The sequence below is a fragment of the Nyctereutes procyonoides genome, unplaced genomic scaffold (assembly GCF_905146905.1).
Source record: "Nyctereutes procyonoides isolate TBG_1078 unplaced genomic scaffold, NYPRO_anot_genome, whole genome shotgun sequence".
Taxonomy (NCBI): domain Eukaryota; kingdom Metazoa; phylum Chordata; class Mammalia; order Carnivora; family Canidae; genus Nyctereutes; species Nyctereutes procyonoides.
The window spans coordinates 11,702,866-11,727,140 of NW_026575049.1; the positions used below are offsets into that span (position 1 = coordinate 11,702,866).

The window sequence follows — 24,275 nt, forward strand, 5'->3', positions numbered from 1 at the left end:
CGAGACCTTTGAGCTGTGTGGTCCTGTCCGAACTTGGGCCTCCTCCCTCCTAGAGATGCCAATAGCATGTGCTTCAGCTTCTACACCGGGAGGCGCGAAGCGCTCAACTCTTCCAACCCAGGGTAAGACAATCAGGGAACTAAGACAACGAACACAGAATAGAACACCTGGACCTGGGGCCTCACAGCCTGGTCCTCGCCACCTCCCTGGCTCAGAGCTTTGCCAGTTCTTGGGGACAATGGCCATTAGTGTCAGGATCTCACCAAATACCACCGTTTTGTCGCTTATATACTTATGTCTTGAGTGCTCTCTCTAGAAAATCATATATTATTCTGATTCTGTAATCCACATAACCACTCTTAGTGGATCTGCTTGGTATTTTTATCCAGAGCTTTTTTTAACATACGCTACACATATTTCTGATTTGTGACATTAGTAAGAATTCCAGTGCACAAATGGTATAAACAAGCACTTTGTGGAATAGAAAATACAATCAGGTAGCCGGTGTATAAGGAATAGCTCAGCCTGTCTAGAGACCAAAGGAACGCAAAACAGAAGCCATAGATCATGTTTCGCATATGAATATATCCCGTGCCGGCGAGGGTCACATTTATTATTGATGGGCATATAAACCAGCTAAAAGCCTGCTTGAAGGCCTTTTATAACATACAACAAGAATCTTAAGTATGTTCATGAGTTTTAAGATAATTTGTTTCTGGAATCCAGCTCTGAGAAATAACACAGAAAAAGCTTTTAGTGTAAAGTGTTCATTGCGGCACTATTTATAAGAAGCGGGAAACAACCTAAATGCCCCACAGGCTGCGAATAGTTAAGCGAACAAGATGTTCTTTACTGTGCAGTTACTTAAAATCATGCTTATAAATAATGTATGATGACCTGGAGAAATACACGTAATATAATCTAAGTGAAAAACAAGAATGATAGGGAATGATCACAACTAAGTAAAAGAGGTCGTAAAAAATACAAACATTTGGAAATAAATATACAGAATGCTAATAACAGTCACTCGTGAGGTGATGATCATGAATGATTGCTTTTCCTGCTTCTAACTTCTCTACGTTTTTCTTTCTTTTTTTTTTAAATTTTTTTTAGTTTATTTATGATAGTCACACAGAGAGAGAGAGAGAGGCAGAGACACAGGCAGAGGGAGAAGCAGGCTCCATGCACCGGGAGCCCGACATGGGATTCGATCCCGGGTCTCCAGGATCGCGCCCTGGGCCAAAGGCAGGCACTAAACCACTGCGCCACCCAGGGATCCCTTTTTCTCTCTTTCTTTCTTTCTTTCTTTCTTTCTTTCTTTCTTTCTTTCTTTCTTTCTTTCTTTCTTTTCTTTCTTTTTTCTCTTTCTTTCTTTCTTTCTTTCTTTCTTTCTTTCTTCTTTCTTTCTCTTTCTTTCTTTTTTTTCTCTACATTTTTCAATTCTGCTGCTGCACAGGCCTTGCGTGACAATCCGATCCTCTACTCTGGGTGACTGGGGCCAGGCCAGGTGCAGGGGGCCACCTGGTGAGCCCTGCTGGAGAAAATGGAAATGTCACCACCTTACATAGGACACGGGAAAGGCGTGGCAGAGGGATTTTTTTTTTTGCATCCCCAGCAAATCACAAGTTTCCATAACTAGGGATCTTGCTCAGGCCTTCTATAGCTCGCCACCTCCTGGGAACAGCTTCCTCTGTGTCCTGGGAGGCTACACTCGCAGGCGCTGGCACCTGTACCAGAGGCACACCAAGAAACAAAAAAACACATTTGGATTCAGTCAGTTGTTTTTTAAAAAGTTTTCACCCCCTATTTGGCGGTGAGAAGTAGGGTCCTGGTTTATCCAGGACGATCCTGGTCTACACCTGCGGTCCCTGCATAATTACCAACAAGGCTCTCCTTTTCTCTTGGGAATTGCTCTGCTTTGGGGTCCCTAGGGGACTCAGTGGTTGAGCGTCTACCTTTAGCTCAGGGTGTGACCCTGGGGTCCTGGGATCGAGTCCCACATCGGGCTCCAGGATGGAAGCCCGCCTGTGTCTCTGCCTCTCTCTCTGTGTCTCTCATAAATAAATAAATAAAATTCAAAACAAACAAACAAACAAACAAAAAACCAAGGAATTACTCTGCTTCAGAGAATAAGTTATATGGTCACCCTAGCAATTTCGGATGTGGGGAGAGGGAGGGACAAGGGTTACCATCTGGACGCTGACTCTTGAGTGGAGGGGGGGTGAGGGAGGGACAGTTGGCTCCTGACAGCCTGCATGCAGGAGAAGGAGCCAGCAGCGACACTCGAAGGGACAGAAAGTAGCCCAGCTGCCAGCAAACACTGGCCCGTGGGCTGTGTGACTTGGTCTAATTAGCTGCATGTCTACCACCTGACAGTGATTTTGATTCCAACAGCATTGGCTGTCCCTGGAGGTGGACCAGAAAACCTGTCTCATGGATTTAAGACACCAGGGATACAGCTGCCCCAGGGATCTTCTCTGTCAGCCCCCCTGGTGCCTGGTATTTCGACTTGTAATGAAATGTTAATCAAAATAATTCAAATTATCATCTGCAGAGAACAGTGCAAAGGAACAAGGGAAAAGGGCCCCTGGGGGGGTCAGGTGGTTGAGCATCTGCCTTCGGGTCAGGTCATGATCCTGGGTCCTGGGATCGAGTCCTGAGACGGGCTCCCTGCTCGGGGCGGGGAGTCTGCTTCTCACTCTTCCTCTCCCTCTGCCCCTCCTCCTGCTGGGTTCTCTCTCTCTCTCTCTTTCTCTCAAATAAATAAATAAATAAAATAGAAAAAGAAGAAGAAGAAGAACAACAACAACAACAGGGGAAACAGTACAGTTGGGGAACTGGAAGGATCTTCACACAACTGTGCTCTTCTCAGCGGAATAACCCTGAGCAAAGGACTCAATTGCTGAGGTTCAGTCTCTCTGGAAGGAAAAAGAGGAGAATAAAACCCACCCTGCCTCTTCCTTGGGTGGTAATGTGACCAAAATGATCACTGAGTATGAAAGTGCTCTGCTAATACGAAAGCACTCTGCAAATACCAGTATTAGTATCGTGAAGTTTTTAAAATAAGTAACACATTAGCCTGAGCTAATAGCAACCCTTTGGAATGGTTAGTGAGCAAGTCCTAGAAGTAAAACACACAAAGTGGGCAAATGCTGATGGGTGGCAGCAGGGAGGAGAGAGAGGACTGACGCAGGCTGGCTCCAGATGAACCATCTGGAGAGGGTATTGGGGGAAAAAAAAGATTAGTGGGCCTCATCCCAAGAGCTTGAGATTCAGTTAACTAGACACACAGCCCAGAGTAAGCAGGATGGGGGTGGGGGAGCTGCTAAGCAAGACGCACAAGGGAACAGACAGGACTATAAAGAGAGTGGGGGTGGGGAGCAAATAATAGAACCTTGTTGCTTTTTTTTTTTTTAAGATTTTATTTATTTATTCATGAGAGACACACACACACACACACAGAGAGAGAGAGAGAGAGAGAGAGAGAGGCAGAGACACAGGCAGAGGGAGAAGCAGGCTCCATGCAGGGAGCCCGATGCGGGACTTGATCCCAGTACTCCAGGATCACTCCCCGGGCGGAAGGCAGGTGGTCAACCGCTGAGCCACCCAGGGATCCCAGAACCCTATTGCTTTGACAAGTGTTTTTCAGAGTCTACTCTTGCTAGGAAACTGAGGACTAAATTAATTTTTGTGATTTTGTTGTTTTGTTGTTATATTCCCTCCTAACCCACTCCCCCCGCCCCCACCAGTTCCAGAACATAAACTCCATGTGGGTGGGGATTTTTGTCCCTTTGCTTCACCGCTGAATCCCAAGCACTTAGAACATCTCCTGGCACATGGTACCGGGATAATAAAAATTGCATAGGTGAGTATTTGCCTGTGTCAACTGTTTTCCCCGCCCATGGCTGTAATTTCAAATTGGCTAATTGTGTTATTGCAGCTCCGAAGCTCCTGAAAGGAGGGCCGGCTGTCAGACCGGGTTGAGGCTTGAGGGCCTTGCTCCACATCACCGAATGGTAGCTCTCGCTTGTGGTAATTGCTACTTCCACCACCAACCTAAATTCTTTGTTGGTGACTCGTCAAGGTCTGCCGTCGTGACATCTTATTTATGTTTTTCTTCTCAAGCACTGGGACCACCCTACCAAGGACAGAATTCTCTTTAAAGTTGAGTTTAATTGGCTACAGTGGTCCCCCTCAATCGGCAGGGGATACGTGCCCAAACCCCCAAGGATGCCCAGAACCACAGATAGTACTCGACCCTATGCATACTTTTCTCCTACATACACATACCTGTGATGAAATTTAATTTATAAATTAGGTACAGAAGAGATGAACAACAATAATCTAGTAATAAAATAGAACAATTATAATATACTGTAATAAATGTTCTGTGAATGTGCTCTGTCTTTCTCCGAATATCTGATTGTGCTGTGCTTACCCTTCTTGTGAGGATGTGAGATGATACAATGCCAACGTGAGGACGTGGAGTGAGGTAAACGGTGCAGGCACCGTGATGTGGTGTTTCCTCTACACTGACCTCCTGCAATCTGTCAGAATGTCGCTCGTCTGTCCAGTGCATCATTGACTGTGGGCGACTGAAACCCTGGAAATTGAAAGCACAGCTAAGGGGAGTTGCCTCTTGTAAGCTGACTTTATCACAGGCAGGTATTTATAGGAAAAAAAAAAAAACCATAGTATATATATAGTGTTTGGTGCTCTCTGTGGTTTTAGGCATCCTCTGGGGATCCTGAACGTGTCCCTCGCAGATAAAGGGGGAACTAACTGTATAGCTTCAGTACTTCGGTTGCTGTGATCTTAGGCTGGTTCCTCTAAGACAAGAGAATCAGAGGCAAGGATGAAAGTGTGGCCACTTTATTTGGAAGATGCTAGCCGAAGATGGGGAGGGTGAAGGAACAACAGAAAAGAGGTTAAAAAAGAAAAAAGAAAGATGCAAAGCGATGGGATGTTATATGTCACCACACTGGCCAGGGTCTCTTAACAGGCCTGGCAAAGACATGGCAGGTGCGGCACAGGTGTGTTGCTCGGGGTGCAGGGCTCCCCTGGGAAGGCTGCAAGAAAAAGCCAGACTCGGAGTAGTCCTCTGCAAGAGGGCAGCGGGAGAGATTTTTCTGCCTCTCACTTCCCATCGGCCAATGTTCACTCCACTGGGAGGTAGCTCCTTAGATTTTCAGCCCTTAGCAACCACTCAGGAAGCCAATTCCCATGCTCCATGGTGTGGCGTTTCACCCAAATCTAGAGAGACAACTCGCTGGGATGAGGCTTAGTGTGGGGGGAGTAATGCCTCCGCGGGGCAGGGTTCCAACTTGAATCCCAGGCGGGTTGTGTTAAGGATACCATACGGGTGTCAGGGTTACCTTCAGCAAGAAGAGGCAGTAGAGGAAATCTGAGAAGGTGCACAAAGATTGCATCCAATACGCTTGCTCTGCAAAATGGAAATTTTGTAAGAAGGGAATCGTACCTATTGTTGTAATACTTGTTTTATTTTAAAAAGTCATAGCCAAAAAATAAAAATAAATGCAACAAATAGTCACAGCCACTTCTTCCCATCTGTAGTTGTGATCATCCTTTTTAACAAAGGCCTAAGATTCCAGAGAATGCAGATGCCATGATTTCTCTTGCCATTTCCTTATTGATGGACATTCATGTTGTTCCCAACTTTCCACATTATAGTAATTATCCTTAAGCACTGCGTATGAGTCCCTCTGGAGGACATATAAGTGCTAAAAATAGTTTGAAAAGAAAGATCTTATTTAAAATCAGTCACCACACTCGTCTGGAGCTTTACTGATCTGATCCTTGTGACTGCATTAATTAGGCCCTATTGCATTTTGCCCAGGGTCAGGCAGTTCTGAGTTTATGCTCCTGACTACAATCTGCTGGCTTCTCAAATGGAGGTCTGCACCCTTGATAGGGCACGCTACTCTCCTGGGAGGCTCCTAACCCAGAGAGGAGGGTACTTTCCATTTTTTGCATACATCCAAAGCCTTTCCATTTGAGTTATTTTGTCAGCGAATTAAGTGTCTTGAATAAATAAAGAAATGAAATCCTATGCATTCTGACTTGCGGAGCCTGGGTTTCCTAAGCCCTATCGTCTAGAGAGATGTGATTAGTCAAGCTATGGCCTATGGGTGAGAATTTGGACCAGACTGTGCATTCCCTGACAAGGGGTTTGAAGTGCTCACTGATAAGAAAAACACCACATGGAAAATTTTGCATATCTTCTATCTCAGGTTTCTGGCATACTTTGGAGGAAAACTCTTTTGCCTTATGTTTTTATCTTGTTAAGGCTTTGACATCTTGACAGTTTTGAAGGTAATGACCCCTTATGGGGAACAACAGGGACTCCATCTGCTTTTCTGCTTTTCCAGGCAGCCCATCCTCATCAGTCTCTGGCTCACTGAGACAGCCTCTGAAGAGCACTCTGGTTTCCCTCTTCACTTTTCCTGAAGTGGTTAACTACAGCATTTTTCAGACCTGCAATTTTTCTGACTGTAGTAAACCTATCACTTAACTTTAAAAGTCGACTCACCCCTTCAGGTAGTAGGTTTAATTATATTATAGGATATAGAATACTCTTTATACTAGCATCCTTTTGATTTCTTTCTCAGAGAATCTCAATAACATGGACATGTTACAAAATAGAAACAAATTTTGCATGAAGCTATTTAAAAACTTGATCAGACCAAATAGAAAAGACAAAATCATGAGTGTAACTTAGCCCTTAAAAGCATTGGACTGGTAATGTTGAGGGAACCAAAGAATGCTTCTACAATCTTAAAAAAAGCAAATCTGACCCCTGAATTTAGAACCAAAACAGCATGTTTTTATTTTATATAATACCATTTAATATTAATGCACCCATCTTATGCCACTGTATTGCTTATTCATCATATTAAGCCTGGAGAACTAGTTGATAATCTCAGGCGAACAGATTACAATCACCATATTTTAGTTATGGTAATTTAATTACAGAAAAGAGTTTGTGATTCTTAGTGATAAAATAATTTCGTAAATTATAGACCATACCTTCTAGATTCAGGGATCTCTAAGATCAGGAAATGCCTATCACTTATCACATTTATGATCAGCATGAGTTCACACAACACCAGCTCAAGCTAGAAAGCATGACATTTCCATTTGCTTGTACAGGAGAAATTTCTCCCGTGATACAACTCCTATGTGAGACTTTTTCAAAATGTTGAAAATAGATTATTGAGCCCCATGATGACCTTTGTGCGTCTTCCAGTTTCCAGAGACCCCAGGTTGGTAGCCATTTCCTTAGGAAGGTTTGATACCATTTCCTAGATGGTACTGATGCTTTGAAACTAGTCACCGCAGGCTGGTTGTGTCCTCTGTCAGAAGGTGACAGCCCCTCTCAGGCAGCCCTCCCCACATAGCCCTCTTCCTGTTCCTGATTCAAGTACCTAAGGCCTCCTTCCTTAAACAAATCATTTAATGAGGCCTTTAAAAATGTATATTTGGGGGTGCCTGGGTGGCTCAATGGGTTACACGTCTGTCTTCCGCTTGGGACATGATCCCTGGGTCCTGGGATCAAGTCCCACCTTGGGCTCCCTGTTCAGCAGGGTGTCTGCTTCTCCCTCTGCCCCTGCCTCTCTCTCTCTGTCTCTCTTGAATAAATAAACAAAATCTTTTTTAAAAGATGTACATTTGGTTTGTTTCTAGTATTCTATTAGGAATAATGCTGTAGTGAATAACTTTGTATATGTCATTTTTTTCCTTGATTAGGGATCAAAGGATTATTGGGAGTCAGGGCACTAACGGAAGTAAGTTGGAAAGATAGGAAATGAGAGGTCAGAAAATAGAATGATAGAATTAAAATCATGAAAAAGTTTTTAAGTAGACCTTTAAAAAAAAGATTTTATTTATTTATTCATGAGAGACAGAGAGAGGCAGAGAGACATAGACAGGGGGAGAAGCGGGCTCCCCGAAGGGAAAGATCATGAAATTATTGATAATGACAAGGTCTGGAGCATGACTACGGGGTGAGTGACTGAGGTGTGGTAAGAACACAGTTATTTGAGTGGAGGAGTTCAAAAAATTGAAAGACTATGGTGTTGGAAGGATCACCTACAGTATTTATTAAAATCACCAAGAATTAAGACTAAAGAGAGAGATTACCAGACGGTAGCTAGTATCATTGAAAACCAAGAACGAATGACCTAAGTGGCAACAGATGAGTAAAAATGAAAATTATTAGGTGAACTAATCTGGTCACACCATGGGCTTTACATCTGGGGAATTTTAGTGAGCAGAGAGAAAATTCTGAAAGTGAGAACAAGAGCAAAGGGGTGGCCTATTCCACCCGAGGCCCAAGTATATGACTGTGGGAGAAAAACAGCCACTCTGTATGATGGTTGTAGGGGAAGCAGTATCCTCAGGGAAGAGCCAGGTTTCTAGAGCAATGAGGGGAAAGAAATGTTCAGAGAAGAGGTGGAGGATACAGAGAATTGGGTTGATGACAGCTGAATTCCAGAGGGCATAATGGAAGGATTCCATTTAACTACATAATGTTCACAAACAGAACTTCGGCTGTAGTTTTGCCAGTTATCTCCTTTTTGCCTGAAGTTCATCTTTTAGTGGCTTTCTTAAGAAAGACTAATAGGAACAACGTTACCTGGGTTTTCGTATATTAAAAACTCGTCTCTAGTCTTTCTACTTGAAAGACAATTTGGCTAGATTTTAAGTCTTCGTGTCTACCTTCTATATTTGAGTATCTTATATATTTGTTCCAGTGTCTTCTTGTAATGAACATTACTGTATAGTAATGTAAGACCAGCCTGATAGTTTCCCTTTATTATTTACAACCTTCTACAAAAGATTGTTTTTTGTTCTCATTGTAGTCAGCAGCTGTTCTAGGCAAAATGTCCTTGGGTTATAAGACAGTTTTTCAATAGAATTGTCTTTTACTTGAACAAAGTTTTCTTCAATTGTACCTTTAAATATTTATTTTGTTCCATTATGTTGAATCTTTTTCTTGGGGGGAGGGGCACGAATGATAAGTTTCATAAAATCCCCTTTGCCTGTTTCCTGTATCTATTTTTTTTTGTTTCTAATCCTTTTGACTCATTTTAATTTGCTTTTGTTCTCATTTCTTTTCTCTATATTGCTATCTTTTTTTTCTTACTTTCCTTCTAATTTTGTCTTTATGTCTTTGAAGGTTTTATTTTTTTCTGCTGCCTCTCTTCTGAATTATTCTAGCTCATGGTTCACTATAATCTTCCTTGAATTCCTGCATTTCTGTTCCATGTTTTTGTTTGCTTTCTTTTCTTAGAGGTGATTGACTCATTTATTTGTCTTTTATTTAAACGATTTTATTTAAAAAAAATAAAAAATAAAAAAATAAAAGATTTTATTTATTTATTTGAGAGAGAGAGAAAGAGAGTGTATGTACACAAGAGTGCATGAGTGGGAGGAGGGGCAGAGAGGGAGAGAGAATCTCAAGTAGACTCCCTGCTGTGGGAGAGCCCAGCACAGGCTCCATTCTGTGACCCTAAGACCATGACCTGAGCCAAAATCAGGAGTCAGTTGCTTAATCAACCCAGTCAGCCAGGTGCCCCAGAGAAAGATAGTTTTCAAAAAAAAATGTATCTATCATAGTGACATTTTACTGACAAAGTGTGCTTCCCATGTTAAATTTTACTCCTTTTCCACCCAGATTTTTGTATATAGTTTCTTTATGTTGGTGCTGTGTTACTTCCTTTCTTATTTCTCATCAGTGAATGAAATGTGTTTTCCTGGACTAGCGGTTTGTAAGGGTTTCCAGTATAGGTGGAAGTAAGGGTGAGAGGGAGCTCGTTTTCACTCACTTTCACAGGTATGGGCTCTCTTCTCCTCTGCCACATGAACAGATTGCTCCCTGCAAATATGGCCTCTCCTTGTGATTCTTTTTTTTTTTCTCCTTGTGATTCTTATTAATATATATATATATATATATTTTATTTTAGGAGGAGAGGGGTGGAGGCAGAGAGAAAATCCTCAAGCAGATTCCCCACTGAGTGCAGAACCTGACACAGGGCTCCATCCCAGCATGGCTTGCCCCAGTTTCCACACTCCCTTTTGCAAAACAAAGGATAAAATTTTGTCAACTCAGGGCATGTTCCTTATCTTCACATGTCATGCTTTTGTTAGCAGTGTCTAGCTGGGTCTTCTTGCTGTTGAGATCCATCCTTATTTATTTCTCTCTACTTTTTCCCACATAATTTCTACTCAACTTCAGCTGCTTTTGGCAACTCCTATACATGTTTTAGAATCTATGTGACATACTAGTGTCCTAGTTTGCAAAAGAAGGAAAAAACTGTGGATTTGGGGGGAGGGGGGTATAGGCTGTGTTTATAATCCTTGTAGCTCTTAAATGATTTCCAAAGATAGGAAGAGAAAATACTACTATATCTAGTCATGTTCATAACAAAAGTTCTAATTCCTTAGAATCATGATATCCACATTTGACGGGTAATCAGAAACTCATGTGTGTGGCCTAAACTCTTTCTCAATGATATTCAAAATTAGGGATTTTTAGGATAGCATTAAAAGAGTCCTTCAAAATTACTTAGTTAACTATTAATAAAATGTGCAATAGTTTACCAGTACTAGGGATGACTCATGCCTCTTGGCTGGGACTTACTAAAGCCTCAGAATTATGATATGCTAGAAATTTTAAGACCCCAAGAGACAAATTAAGGTTTGTATTGTTCATTTACTCCTTATAAAACACCATGCTAAGCAGTATTCAGATATTTCCCATATTACCTCCAGTTTGTCTCAAGGTCAGATTCTATAATTATATGAATTATTTCGGTACTGTGCTGGCATTGCTGGCACTGAATTGGGGACAGAAGTCCATTCCTTGCAGCCAAAAGTGTCTGCTTGTCTGACAAGGTTTATTCCACACGGGAATGATGTCAGAGTAGTTCTGGTCCTGAAAATTTTTTGCCTCAAACAGAAACTCACTGATGAGTTTTTATTATAACAATAATGATATAGTCAGGTGCGTGACTGAACAATTCTTGAGATGTCTGGACTGTATTCAAGCAGGGTACAGTTATTTCTATTCCAACTCTGTGTTACTGGTAGTTGCCATCAGCCTGGATTGCAGTAGTTTCAGGAAAGAGAGCCATGTAGACAGAAATTTAGGATGATTTTGTGATTCATATGCCACTTCTCAAATTCTAATTAAATTGTGTCTTTTTTGATAGTATAGTTTCTTCTTGGGTCTGTAAAATTAAATTCTTCTTGTCACCAAGCTGCACAGACTGAGAGTTACTTGGTAATTCAAACACATCTTGAGGTTTGCATGCCAAAAGCAGCTGCAGAAATGTAAAGTATGATTCATATTCATCAAAACACGTGTCTTTGGAAATTTGGACTTTGTGTCTACCAAAATAGTACAGCAACTCCTCGAAATCTCTAAATGCATTAAGCCCAGTTGCCACAAGCTCAATTCACACACCTGATGTGAGCCTGAGCTCTTGATTTCCTGAAACAAAAGCCCTTCCTTTCCCCCTATGGTTTCAAAGTGTATTCAAGTGTTTCATCAGATGAACAGGAGAACACAATCTCTGGGGCCCGGCATGTTGAGTAAGTTGGGCCTCTGAGAGCCCTTTCAATTCCCCAAAGTCCTTGACCTCAAAACGTCTCTTTAACTACTGCCTGTAATCTAGCCTGACTGCATTAAAACAAAGCCAACTGTACACACTGCTTTGTCTTTGTCCAATCTGCCGCTGGTTAAGGGCACAGGCATAAAACATGCTGACAACCGTGACAATTTCCATTCTTATACCAGGAAGAGAATCTTAACACGGCTCGAATCACAAACTTGCCTGATGAAGGATGCAAGGAGCATCAGACTTCCCTTTAGTCTTGACTTAGGATGGAGCATCCCCTCCCACCCACTTCATTGCAGGTGCCCCTCTATACTGAACACCATGTGTATGCCAAACTTCCCAAATCCCCTGCTCCCAGAGATAGCCCTTGAAAGCCTTCTGTGCTCTAGCTAACCAGGGTCAATTCAGTCACCTGCCGGATACTGCGGCTCTATAGCACCCCATTCTATACATTTGGCATGCGGGCTGTGCATCTTAAGGGTTAAATAAAGTAAACATGCTTACATTATTAAGTGTATGTGTGTCACGGTGGTTTTCAAACCTTTTACATCTGGAAATTCGGTATGCAAAGGAAATAAACAGAGTAACCAGCTCTACTGAAGGGGGCAGAGAATAAATAAGGATTCCCTTGCTTTAAGGCCTGTTTGAAGCCCCTTTTGATGCTTAGTCAGTTTTTGTAAATAGTGCATAGGTATATGAAAGGGAGATATATTCTTATTCTCTCTCACATCTATTTATAGAAATTTATAAATATACATATATAACCTACCTTATTAATTATGTTAATTAGGGCTTTCATATCCTTATTTACTTTATTATTTTTTACCACTTGATCTGTTCTGCAGGAGAGGTAAATTCATCATGTTTCTTATTGATTTCTCTTTGAAAGTGCTGTAGTTCTTTCTTTATAAATTTCAATGTTATGCAATTTGGTATATAGGTATTTATAAGTGTGAGATCTTAATTTTTGTTTCTTATGCTTTATTGTTATAAAGTGCCTGTCTTTGTCTCATTTAATGCTTTTTCCCTGAATTAAGTTTTGTTTAAGATAAAATTTTGATATTGGCTTCATTTACTTAATATGCTTTCATTCTCATTCTAAAGCACTTTGTTTTCATCATCTTACGCATATATACATAGCATATAGTTGGGATTTGCTTTGATATTCCATCTGAGAAAATTTTTCAATTAATTGGTAAATTTAATCTTTTTATATTTTATTGAAATGAAAGTTATGTTCTATTTTAATCTATATCATTTTTTTGTCATGCTTTTAGTTTACATTGCTCATTTAACCTTTTGTCACTCTATGGCCTGTATATTCTTTGGTATGCATGTTTTTGAGTTTGGAAAGCATGTATTTCTGTTCCAGTGGTTATCTTAATAACTTTATATTTTTTAGATATTATTCAAAGCAATAAGCAGTATACTTCCTCTTCCTTCTTTGCCATTCCCTAATTATACATATATTTTTGTAGTGTTCACCATATTTCTTTTCTCTCGCATCTTCTATTGCTAGTTTCATTGCTACATTGTCAGAACTTATAATTTATTCTCTGTTCAATGACCATAATTGTCACACTTGTTTTAGATTTAATTCTCCAGTTAAATGGATTCAATTATCACTGTCAGTTTTCTTTTTTTTTGTGGGTTCTTTGTTTTGTTTGGTTCTCTTTTGTTGGTCCTAAATTCATCTCTTGGTTGGATAAAGTTCATTCTCTGCTCGTGTCCTACAAAAGAGCTCAAGAAAATCATATTGTTTCATGTTAAAAAATGTTGTATATTACATCTGAATTTAAATAAGCTTCTCTGGGGGTACCCGGGTGTCTTAGTCGGTTAAGCATCCAACTCTTGATTTCAGACTATGATGTCTTAGGGTCATGGGATGGAGCCCCGCAACAGACTCTAAGCTCAGCGGGGAATCTGCTTGAGGTTCTTTCTCTCCCTCTCCCCACACCCCGAGCCCCCTCCCCCCACTTTCTTGGCTCATGCTCTCTGTTTTTCTCTCTCTTTCTCTAAAATAAATTAATAAATAAAATCTTTTTTTTAAAAAATGAGCTTCTCTGTTATAAAATTCCTGGGTATAAAATCCTTTGGATTGCATTTTGATCGTCTTCCTCCTTACAGATGTCTTGATCATTTTTACCTAGATATCCAAAAGATTTTCATTAGCTTTGAAATATAATAGATTTACCACAATAGGTCTTAGTTTCACTATTTATTCTGTGCCATTTTTTTTTTTTTGGAATATGACATACATTTATATCTATAGATTTGGGTCTTTTATTTCTGAAAAGTCTCTAAAAATATTTAAGCTTTATTTTTCCACTCTTTCTAATATCTAGAGTCTTTTCTTGGTTTTAGTTCTTCATTATATATCTACTGGATTTCTTTTGTTTCTTTCATTTACATAATTTTCTAATTATTTCAATTTGTTCATTTCCATTTCATTCTATTTTTTTTAATTTGATATTCCATGGCACTTTACAAATACTGTATTTTGTTTTTAATTTTTTCCTTAACAAATGTTTATTCTCTTTTATGCTGTTTCCAAGTTTGTCTTCATTTCTGAAATAGTTTAGTATTTTTCCTCCCTCTTCAATTTTTTTTAAGATTTTATTTATTCATGAAGATGGAGGGGGGGGGGCCAGAGACACAGGCAAAAGGAAAAGCAGGCTCCATGCAAGGAGCCCAACGTGGGACTTGATCCTGGGACTCCAGGATTACGCCCTGAGCCAAAGGCAGGCACTAAACCACTGAGCCACCCAGGGATCTCCCCTCCTCTTGAATTTTGAAATTTTTTTGTGGTCTTGCTTCATTTTTTAAGATTTCAAGTAAACAGAGTTAAGAAAGTTGAGTTAATCATATCTATCAGTTCATGCCACATTATTATAGTTGATCATGCAACGTTAGTGTTACTGGTTTCCTTCTTATTCCTATTCCTATTCCCCAGGCAGGCAACCATTCAAATGTGTTAAGTGTGTATATTTTTATGTGTTTTTATAAAATGTGTATTTTTTATGTATATACTTTCTAATGTACCTGCATGATATTGATTATATATCTAATTTTTTTTCCACTTTGTACTATGTAAGAGCCATCCATGTTGCTTTGTGGACTTCTTACCAGTTGCTTCTAACTGTGGTATTAATACTCCATGATGTGCATCTACCATTTTTAACCTTGTTCTCCTGGTGATAAATACTAGAGTGGTTCTAACTCTTCCAACTCTTCCAAATAACCCTACTTAGTCCATTTGGGCTGCTATGACAAAATACCATATACTGGGAAGCTGAGGAACAACAGAAATTTATTTCTCACAGTTCTGGAAGTTGGAAGTCCAAGATCAGGGTGCCAGTGTGGTTGGGTTCTGGTGAGACCTTCTTCTAAGTTGTACCTTTAACTTTGAAAATTTATGACTATGTTTTTTTTTTAAAGATTCTATTTATTTATTCATGATAGACATAGGGGGAGAAAGAGGCAGAGACACAGGCAGAGGGAGAAGCAGGCTCCATGCAGGGAGCCTGGTGTGGGACTCGATCCAGGGACTCCAGGATCGCGCCCTGGGCCAAAGGCAGGCGCCAAACTGCTGAGCCACCCAGGGATCCCAATTTATGACTATGTTTGGTTAAAATGTTCTTTTGAAAAAAAATTAAAAAATAAAATAAAAATAAAATGTTCTTTTGCTAAATGACAAGTTTTTTTTTTTTTTAATGAAAATTTTAATTTGGCATTTTTTTTCCTGTTCTTTTTTCTTATGGTATCTTTGCATGCTCATGCTGGTTCCTTTTTGATTGATTACTCATCTTTGAAGGAGTTTTCCAAGTTTTCCATGGCATGCTATGTGCAGAAAGTTTGTGCTGAGAAAGGGACCATGCCTAACAGAAATCCTTATGATACAAAGATTGTGCATGACCGCCTTCAATTTCTCCTTCTCAGAGACTGACAGTGGTAGGACTGCTCAAGTCGCAGTCTTTTTTCCATCTTGCCTCAGCAACAGAATGCTTCCTGCATATATGGGATGTTTGAACATTGCTCTTTCAACTGTGCCTTACCTCCCTCTCTTTTTAATAAGTCAGGTTGACTGGAGGCGCTGCTGCCAACACGTATACTTGATTCCCTTGTTTCAAATGCAGGACTGTTGGTTTTGCCTCCAGGGTAAGTCTTTTATTTGTGTGACAGTGTGCTTTGTTGATGCTTCCTGATGGCTATAGCCCTCGACATCTTTGATCTGATTGCTTAAGCCTGGGTCACATGCTCACCCTTGGAGAGACAGAAATCTGTTCCACTAGAATCATATGGACTGAACGTGGTGAAAGGGTACTTCTCCAAATAAAATCATTGTGCTGATTTCAAAAAGGTATAATGGATGCTGAACATGAAAGACAGAGGGAGGGAAGGAGAGAGAGAGAGAGAGAGAGAGAGAGAGAGAGAAAGAGGATATTTAATCGCTTGCTGCATTAAACAAATTCATCCTTTGAAATGTTTCTCCTTTCCTGTATTTATCACAGTGTAGGCGCTCATTATCTCACAGTAGCTTCCTATTTAATCTTCTTGCCTCCCATTACCCCAACCCCTCACCCCCCAGCCCTGAGTACATATTGGGCATTGTCACCACATTACTCTTCTTGAAGTACCCTTTTGACCATTTCAACCCCAAATCTTTTAGGAACTCCCTTCTGACTCCCAAAGGTTGCATTCCTCAGTCTGGCATTTATAATCTCCCACCGATTGGCTGCCATATATCTCTCCAGGCACCATCCACCTGTACGTGGTCCGGGTGCCACTAGTGTGCCCTGCTCTCCATCACTGGACCCTCTGCACACTTTCGTTACCATGCCCCCTGCCTTTGCTCCATTTGTACCTTCTCCCCCAGCACCATTTTCCTCCTCTGAAGTCTGAGCTCAGATGATGAGCCGGAGACGGCTCGTTCCCTCTAAGATCTGTTCTCCTCTTGTCCTTTAGTATTAGAACTACTGAGTTTTAGCTGGGCACGTGGCTATTGGATAGGTAGGACATGTTTCAATGTCACTTATACTTAAGTTCTGATCAATCAGGGATAAGCGTAGTGATGTTTACAACTTCTGCAAGTGGTTTTTTTTTTTTTTAAGATTTATTCATTTATTTGGGAGAGAGAGAGAGAGAGATTAGGAGGAGGGGCAGAAGGAGAGAACCTTCAAGCAGACTCCTCACTGAGATCAGAGTCTGATGCGGGGCTTGATCCCAAGACCCATGAAATCATGACCTGAGCCGAAACCAAGAGTCAGACAGTTAACAAACTGGGCCACCCAGGTGCCCCTGCAAGTGTTATTAAATAAAAGGGGTGTGTCCTTTTCTGCCCCTATCTCTTTTCTGCTGGCTGGAAATAAGGATGTGATGGCTATAGCCAGAGCAGCCATTATGGACCATAAGGTAGAAGCTGCTTGTTCAATATGGTAAAGCCATATTATGAAGACAGCCTGTGTCTGCGTTGATCAGAGAGCCACCAATGATTCCGAATCTAAGCAAAATGGGGGAATTCTCTTAAAAATACAAGGATTTGGGGATCCCTGGGTGGCTCAGCAGTTTAGCACCTGCCTTTGGCCCAGGGCGTGATCCTGGAGTCCTGGGATCCAGTCCCGCATTGGGCTCCCTGCATGGAGCCTGCTTCTCCCTCTGCCTGTGTCTCTGCCTCTCTCTCTCTCTCTCATGAATAAATAAATAAAATCTTAAAAAAAAAAAAGAATGCAAGGATTTGTCACAGAACCTATGGATAGGAATGAAGGACACCTCAGGAGGAATCTGGGACTGTGGGGAAGCCACGAGGTCTCTCACTGTGCCTCACGTCTCCTTCTCTTCTCTCTTACTGCAGATTATTTATGTGCCTGGCATAAGTATGTGTTTAATAGATGGCAATGTATGCAGCTTGTTAAAATGACTCTGAGAAAACCATACTTTTTTAGAGTCTAAGTTCTCCTGTTAACCTTTTTCTCTCAGCTGTCCAATTTTTTTAGTTGTTTATTCCAACCTCAGAAAAAGGGCCTGAAATGCAAAGTTGTCCATAACTGATCTAATAAAAGACACTTCAGAGACAGCTCTCCTTTTGTACAGGAGTTGCAAAAGCAAATTTTTATGGGAATGCAAACACTGGCTCAGATATTATTATTTTGCTAGACAAGGAAATGATAGATTATTCTTGGTTTATTTTTTCCTGTAACCAGCTTTTTTCTTCCTCTTTTTTTGTTTTGTTTTTTTGTTTTGTTTTGTTTTTTGCATTATTATTTACTGTCTGGGTTCCTGCTTTACTTAGTTTTTTGCCCTTGAGGATTTCTTATGTTCTTGTCAGCTTATTAAAATGTTTGATAAGATATTATATATATTTTACCGAGCATTTTGAGTTGCTTTTGGTGGGACAATCAGCCAGTCTCTAGTGTGCCATTCTGCAGGACATGAAGTCCGGTATGCTTTTTAGAGTTTAAGCCTCATTTGTTTGTAAGATATTACCCTGTATTCTGAAGACCCAGGTCCTAACTTTGGTGGCCCAAGCTCCCCATCTGAAAAGAGGAAGACTAAACTACCCTTCTACCTAGGTCCAATTGTTTTTTATAAAAGACTCATGACACAGTTAGTGTAAAGTCAGCTTGAAACTGGGAAGTACCTAGTTTCCAGACTTTGTAAAAAAAAAAAAAAAAAGAGGCAAACAAGCAATAAAAAATTATAACTAAGGATAACAACTCTAGAAAGACTTGTTCAATTGAAAATTTCTAGATATTTGCAATCACCTCTTTCATTTTCTGGAATCAGGAATGGATGGGAAAGTCTTAAGATCTCGTTTAAAATACAGTATTATTTTATATGAATGAAAGAGAAAGAAAGCAGATTTGAGCACACCACAAAATCTATCATGTTTTTAAAATTTGTGAAGGGTCTATCCTTTAATATATGGGTGAGCAGTCTAATGGAAGATGCTTACAACACTTTATATACTTTGCAGGCTGAGATTCTGAGTGTTTCATGCTTTGTAATGTATCTTGGTCTCTGTGCTGCAAGGACAATGAGATGTTATTGTAGGTGACTACTCATATCATAAGTATGTGAGAGGAAACACCTCTACGTACATTCCGAAGACCTCTTAGATTTGCAAATGGACCAGCCTGGGACTCAGGCATAAGGGTACTGCTTACTACTTCCAGTAGATGCTTGATGTCTTCACTCCTGTATCAAACATATCATAGGGCCTGTCCTCTTAACATTTATATACCAAGATAGTATATCTGCATGTATGCCATTTACTCATCTGCCTTTATTGAGCCAGTCATACTACATGTCAGATCTTGTGCTAGTTGTCAAGAGATTCATAGTAATTAGGAAAATAGACAAACTGCAATTATCATTCTATGTGATAAGTGCAAGGAAGAGACAAGGTCCTCTGGGAGCAGAGTCAAGAGCACCTAACCCATATGAGGGCGGGTTAGGGCTGAGTGGCAAGCCACAGGGAAGGGCTCACAACAGAATTGATGCTTAGTCTGGATAATGAAGGATAAGCAGGAATTAGGTAAGGAAAAGGTGGAAGGTCAGGACTTAGCAAGAAAAAGGAGTAGCATATGCAAACATGACATGTCTGAGAGAGTACAAGACTGCAGAACCCAGTAGTTTGCTGTATGCTGAGTTTATCCATCCCACCTAGTTATGGTTAATGCCTGTCTCCCCTGCTATGTTCCAGTTATTGCGGCGGAGATTCTGTGTCATGGTTTCTTTGTCCCTGTGTCGTGTCCAGCAGTAGGCACAGAGATGGAGCCCAGTAAATGCCGAGTGATACTATTCACCCAGGACAGGACATCAGTGGAAGGGAGGATAGTTAGGAGTCCACTCATGGAGGAAGATTATCTCGTGACAGTGAATAGGAAGTGGGATAGATTTAATAATTACTTGGGAATTCGAATGGATAAGACTTGCTACATTGGCCATGGGATATAAAAGAGTAAATAATGACTTTCCAGGTTTCTGTTTATTATAGGTGGATGAAAACAACAACGTTATTAATAATAATAGCTGATTCTCATGAGGCCCTGTGCATCATGCAGTACACTCTTTTACATGTATTAGACCACTTAATCTCTGAACGAGAAAAAAAAAAACTCAGTGAGGTAGATACACTTATTATCCCTGCTTACCGAGGAGAAAATTGGGACTATTAGAGATCAACTTGCCCAAAGTCACCCAGCCAGCGATAGCGATTTCAAGCCCAGGAATTGATTCCTGTGGTCCTAATCTACTCCTCTTCATTGCCTCTAACCGATGTGATCAATATTTATAATGATGGCCCAATTCAATGTCTGTCCCATAAATTGCACGTCTTTTGCTAAACCTAGAGACATAAACGGTGATCGCCCCTTTTGGATCCGAGTTTGGGAATTCCGTGCTGTATTTTCACTTTTCCTATCTGGAGAACTCAAAGGGGGTGGAAGTTTGGTCTAAAAAAAAAAAAAAAAAAAAAAGTTGACCCAAAAGATGAGAGAAGGCGGGCACAGAAGGGACATTCTCGAATGCTCTAGGCGCTGTGCAAAGGATGGAATCTGGTGTGTCCCACCCCAGTCGCAGCCCCCCCCGCGCCCCCTGCACAGGGTAAGGTACGCGTGGACGGCGAGTTGCAGGTTGTGCTCGCGGCCCCCCACTCGCGCCGCCTGCCGAGCCCAGGGCGCCCCCGCCCCGCGCCGCGAGTCCCGTTCCCACGACAACCTCCCGCCCAGGCACCTGCCGCGTGCCCCGGCCCCTGCGAAGACCCCGCCTGGCGCCAGGGGGCGCCGGAGCGCGCCGGCTCCTCCCGCCCCCGCGGGCCCCGCCCCGGCCCCGCCCCCGGCCGCTCCCGGCGCCCGGCCCCGCCCCCCGCGCAGGCGCAGTCCTGCGCTCCCCCGGCGGCCCCCGGCGCAGTGCGCCCGCCGCGGCCGAGCGTGTAGCGGCGTCTGCCGGCCGCCCTGTGCCCTCGGCGCGGCTCCCGGGCGCGCTCGGTACCGCGCGGAGCGCTCCGCTGGGCGCGGGCAGCGGCCCCGGTGGTTTCGTCAGGTGAGTGCAGCCGCGGGAGGCAGAGGCCCGGGCGCGGAGCACCGCCCCCCACCCCCGCGGCGCCCGCCTCCAGCCCGCGAGCCCCGAGCGGCGGCCGCGCAGGTGCAGGTGCAGGTGGGGGCGGGGACCCGGCGGGCGGCGGCGGCGGGCTCGGCGCCTCGGGGTGTCTGGGGCGGCGGGTGGCGGCAGCTCCTCCCCCGGCCCCGGCCGCGTTACTCATTAACTGCGCGGCCGCGACCCGGAGCCCGGGGTACCTGTCGGCCCGGCGCGCGCGGCTCGGAGCGGGGGGGGGGGGGGGGGGGGTGTTCCGAGGGAGCGCGCGAACAGGTGGGGACCGGGGGCGGGGCCTGGGGCGGGGATGGGGGGCTCGCGGTCGCGGGGGGGGGGTCACGGGGGGGCGGGTCCCGAGAGAGCGCCCGAACAGGGGGGGACCCCGCGGGGGGCGGGACCTGGGGCGGGGATGGGGGGCTCGCGGTCGCGGGGGTGTCACGGGGGGGCGGGTCCCGAGAGAGCTCCCGAACAGGGGGGGACCCCGTGGGGGGCGGGGATGGGGGCCTCGCGGTCGCGGGGGTGTCACGGGGGGACGGGTCCCGAGAGAGCGCCCGAACAGGGGGGGACCCCGCGGGGGGCGGGGATGGGGGGCTCGCGGTCGCGGGGGTGTCACGGGGGGGCGGGTCCCGAGAGAGCGCCCGAACAGGGGGGACCCCGCGGGGGGCGGGACCCCGCGGGGGGCGGGACCTGGGGCGGGGATGGGGGGCTCGCGGTCGCGGGGGGGGTCACGGGGGTGCGGGTCCCGAGAGAGCGCCCGAACAGGGGGGGACCCCGCGGCGCGGGACCTGGGGCGGGGATGGGGGGCTCGCGGTCCGAGGGGGGTCACGGGGGGGCGGGTCCCGAGAGAGCGCCCGAACGGGGGGACCCCGCGGGGGGCGGGACCTGGGGCGGGGATGGGGGGCTCGCGGTCGCGGGGGGGGGTCACGGGGGGGCGGGTCCCGAGAGAGCGCCCGAACGGGGGGACCCCGCGGGGGGCGGGACCTGGGGCGGGGATGGGGGGCTCGCGGTCGCGGGGGGGGGGTCACGGGGGGGCGGGTCCCGAGAGAGCGCCCGAACGGGGGGACCCCGCGGGGGGCGGGACCTGGGGCGGGGATGGGGGGCTCGCGGTCGCGGGGGGGGGTCACGGGGGGGCGGGTCCCGAGAGAGCGCCCGAACGGGGGGGGACCCCGCGGGGGGCGGGACCTGGGGCGGGGATGGGGGGCTCGCGGTCGCGGGGGGGGGGTCACGGGGGGGCGGGTCCCGAGAGAGCGCCCGAACAGGGGGGGACCCCGCGGCGCGGGACCTGGGGCGCGCTGAAGCCGTGGGCCTGGCCGCGGAGTCCCCCCCGGAGGGACGAGCGACGCGCGGGGCCGGGGCGTAGGGGTCACGGTGGGCAGGTGTCGGCAGGTGTCGGCAGGTGTCGGCGGGGCCGGCCAGCGCCGGTGGACTGGGCAAGTGACGATGCCAGGTGGACTCCGCGGCGCGCGAAGAGGTGCCAGTTATGGGATTAAGGAAGCAGACCTGCCTGGCTCGGGGGCAAGGGCTTGCGGCCGGGGAATGCGGGGTACCCCGTGCGGACCCCGCAGCCGCAGCCGGTGTAGGTTCGTGGAAGGACTGCGTATCCCGAGGCCACCTGTTTCACGCTCCTCTTTCCCGCTCCAGCCCCTTCCTTTCAGGGTAGGAAAAAAAAAAAAAGCCATGTGATCTTTTGCCGTGGAATGATTGCATAATTAAGGAGACCGATAAGCGGATTAAAACTGTCCTGTTGTAAATTGATCGGAAGACCCGGGTTCTGTTCCTTATCCTCATTCTTACTTTGTTGTTCATACGGTTGGTTTTTTTTTTTTTTTTTTTTAAAGGTGAGTGACAAAGGGAAAAGAGGCAGAATAGATTTGTAGACCGGTCATAGTAAATATTTGACACTGTTAAATATTCCACCAGTTTTATGGGGCCTTGTTCTGTTAACGTTTGTTATTTATTTACTAGTACTGTGCATTTTAATAGGGCTTTCCATGTGTGGACAGACATTGAATCTCAGCTGTTGTTTATGGGATTTAATCCTAAAGCCCTTGTGGAATTTATAGAAGTTACTGTAGCAGTTCCTACTATTTTACTACAGTAGCGTATTCCTTATTACTGGAAGAAAAGCCTTTGAATTTTTTTTTTTCATTTTCCTCTAAAGTTAATGTATTAGTTCATACATTCATTAACCAAAGAGGAACACTTCACTATAACTCCTCCTTGTGTGTTTGGCCAACAATTCAACTGTGATATTGAATACCTCTAACCTTTTACCAGGTTAGATACTTGTTTGGCAATTTGTGGGGTTTCTAATTAGATATACTGTGCTTTTTGAATTAGTATAGTTATGCATAAGCTTCCTTTAGTATTTTTTTTTCCTGTAACTTTTTTTAAACCCTCAGTTCCCCACGACACACACAGGTATTCCACAAATAATTTTTATAATGGAAAGTTTCTTAGAAATCTAGATCCCCAGCAATGTTTAATATAGCAGAGCAAAAACTTGTAGTTCACAATAGTTTTGCATCTATTATTGTAGTTAGTGCATTTTTTCCCCCCTCTTCTCGGTGGGACTGACTAAACCATCAGTTAGCTAGCGAAATGAAAAACTATTAATCTGTTTTGAAGTTTTATTTCCATTACTTACTGTGCATGTGATCTTCAGTAAATCGTATAACCTCCCTAAGCTTATTTTCTCCATTTGTAAGTGGATAGAGTATTAGGTCAAACCATGTGACTGCCAGTTTTCGACTGTTTTTAACATGATTCAGACTAATAGGAACGTTTTAATGGGGGGATGCAAATTAAATGAGTACTCCACGTGAGATGTGGGGGATAGGGGAAAGGAGCAAATACTAGCTTGGTAGTGGGCCATACACTGTGTCCTAGGTACCTTGACTCTTTTGGTCTCGAATTCCTGGGATATAGGTGGTATTATCACATTTTACAGATCAGGAAATTGAGGCTCAGGTAAAATAACTTGCCTGTGGTACTTAGTTGTCCGTGGTTGTATAGATGATTAATGGCAAAGCTGGGATTGAAATATGAGTATGGCTGCCCTAAACGGAACTCTTAACACGCTTGCTCCTTCCATTCCTTTCTACATCTTCTGTAGAAGAGCTTTATAGTTTAAGGAGACAGCTGATGAAAGGTGTTATTGTCATTTGTATTTCTAATTTAAAAGCATCCAGGTTTTCTGGTGATGGTGCTACCGCTACTGCTTCTCCTGCTATTGAGCTTATAGCTTACCGGGTGTCAGATTCTGGTCTAAGCACTATCCCCAGTCATTGACTCTCGTAGTGACTTGGGAGTTAGCTAATGCTTTGTTCCACTTTATAGTTGAGAAGACTGAGACACTGGGAAGTTAACGTAGCTTGCTTTAAGGTCACACGGCTAATGAAGCGACAGGACTGGATTAGAAAAGTCAGGCAGTTTGTGTTTAATGTCCATGCTCTTAACGCTACACCCTACTACTTCATGCGTAGATTGTAACACTGAATTGCTTTTAATTAAGCTTTTATGAGATACTTAATATTAGTA

At 44.0% G+C, this 24,275-nt stretch overlaps 1 protein-coding gene across 2 annotated transcripts in view; it reads left to right on the plus strand.

Annotated features, from left to right (window-relative positions):
* The first annotated feature begins 20,559 nt into the window (after positions 1 to 20,559).
* RAB3IP (RAB3A interacting protein) overlaps positions 20,560 to 24,275 on the plus strand; it is a 41,862-nt gene continuing 38,146 nt past the window's right edge. The window contains exon 1 of one of the 2 annotated variants that reach the window (XM_055328326.1): positions 20,560 to 20,684. Coding sequence is in view for 1 of the 2 variants with exons in the window: in XM_055328325.1 (XP_055184300.1) it covers positions 22,216 to 22,391 (176 nt within the window). In the remaining variant the exon portion in view is untranslated. Of the gene's footprint in view, positions 20,685 to 22,112; positions 22,392 to 24,275 lie in introns of those variants that run through there. The other variant, XM_055328325.1, reaches the window with a different exon arrangement.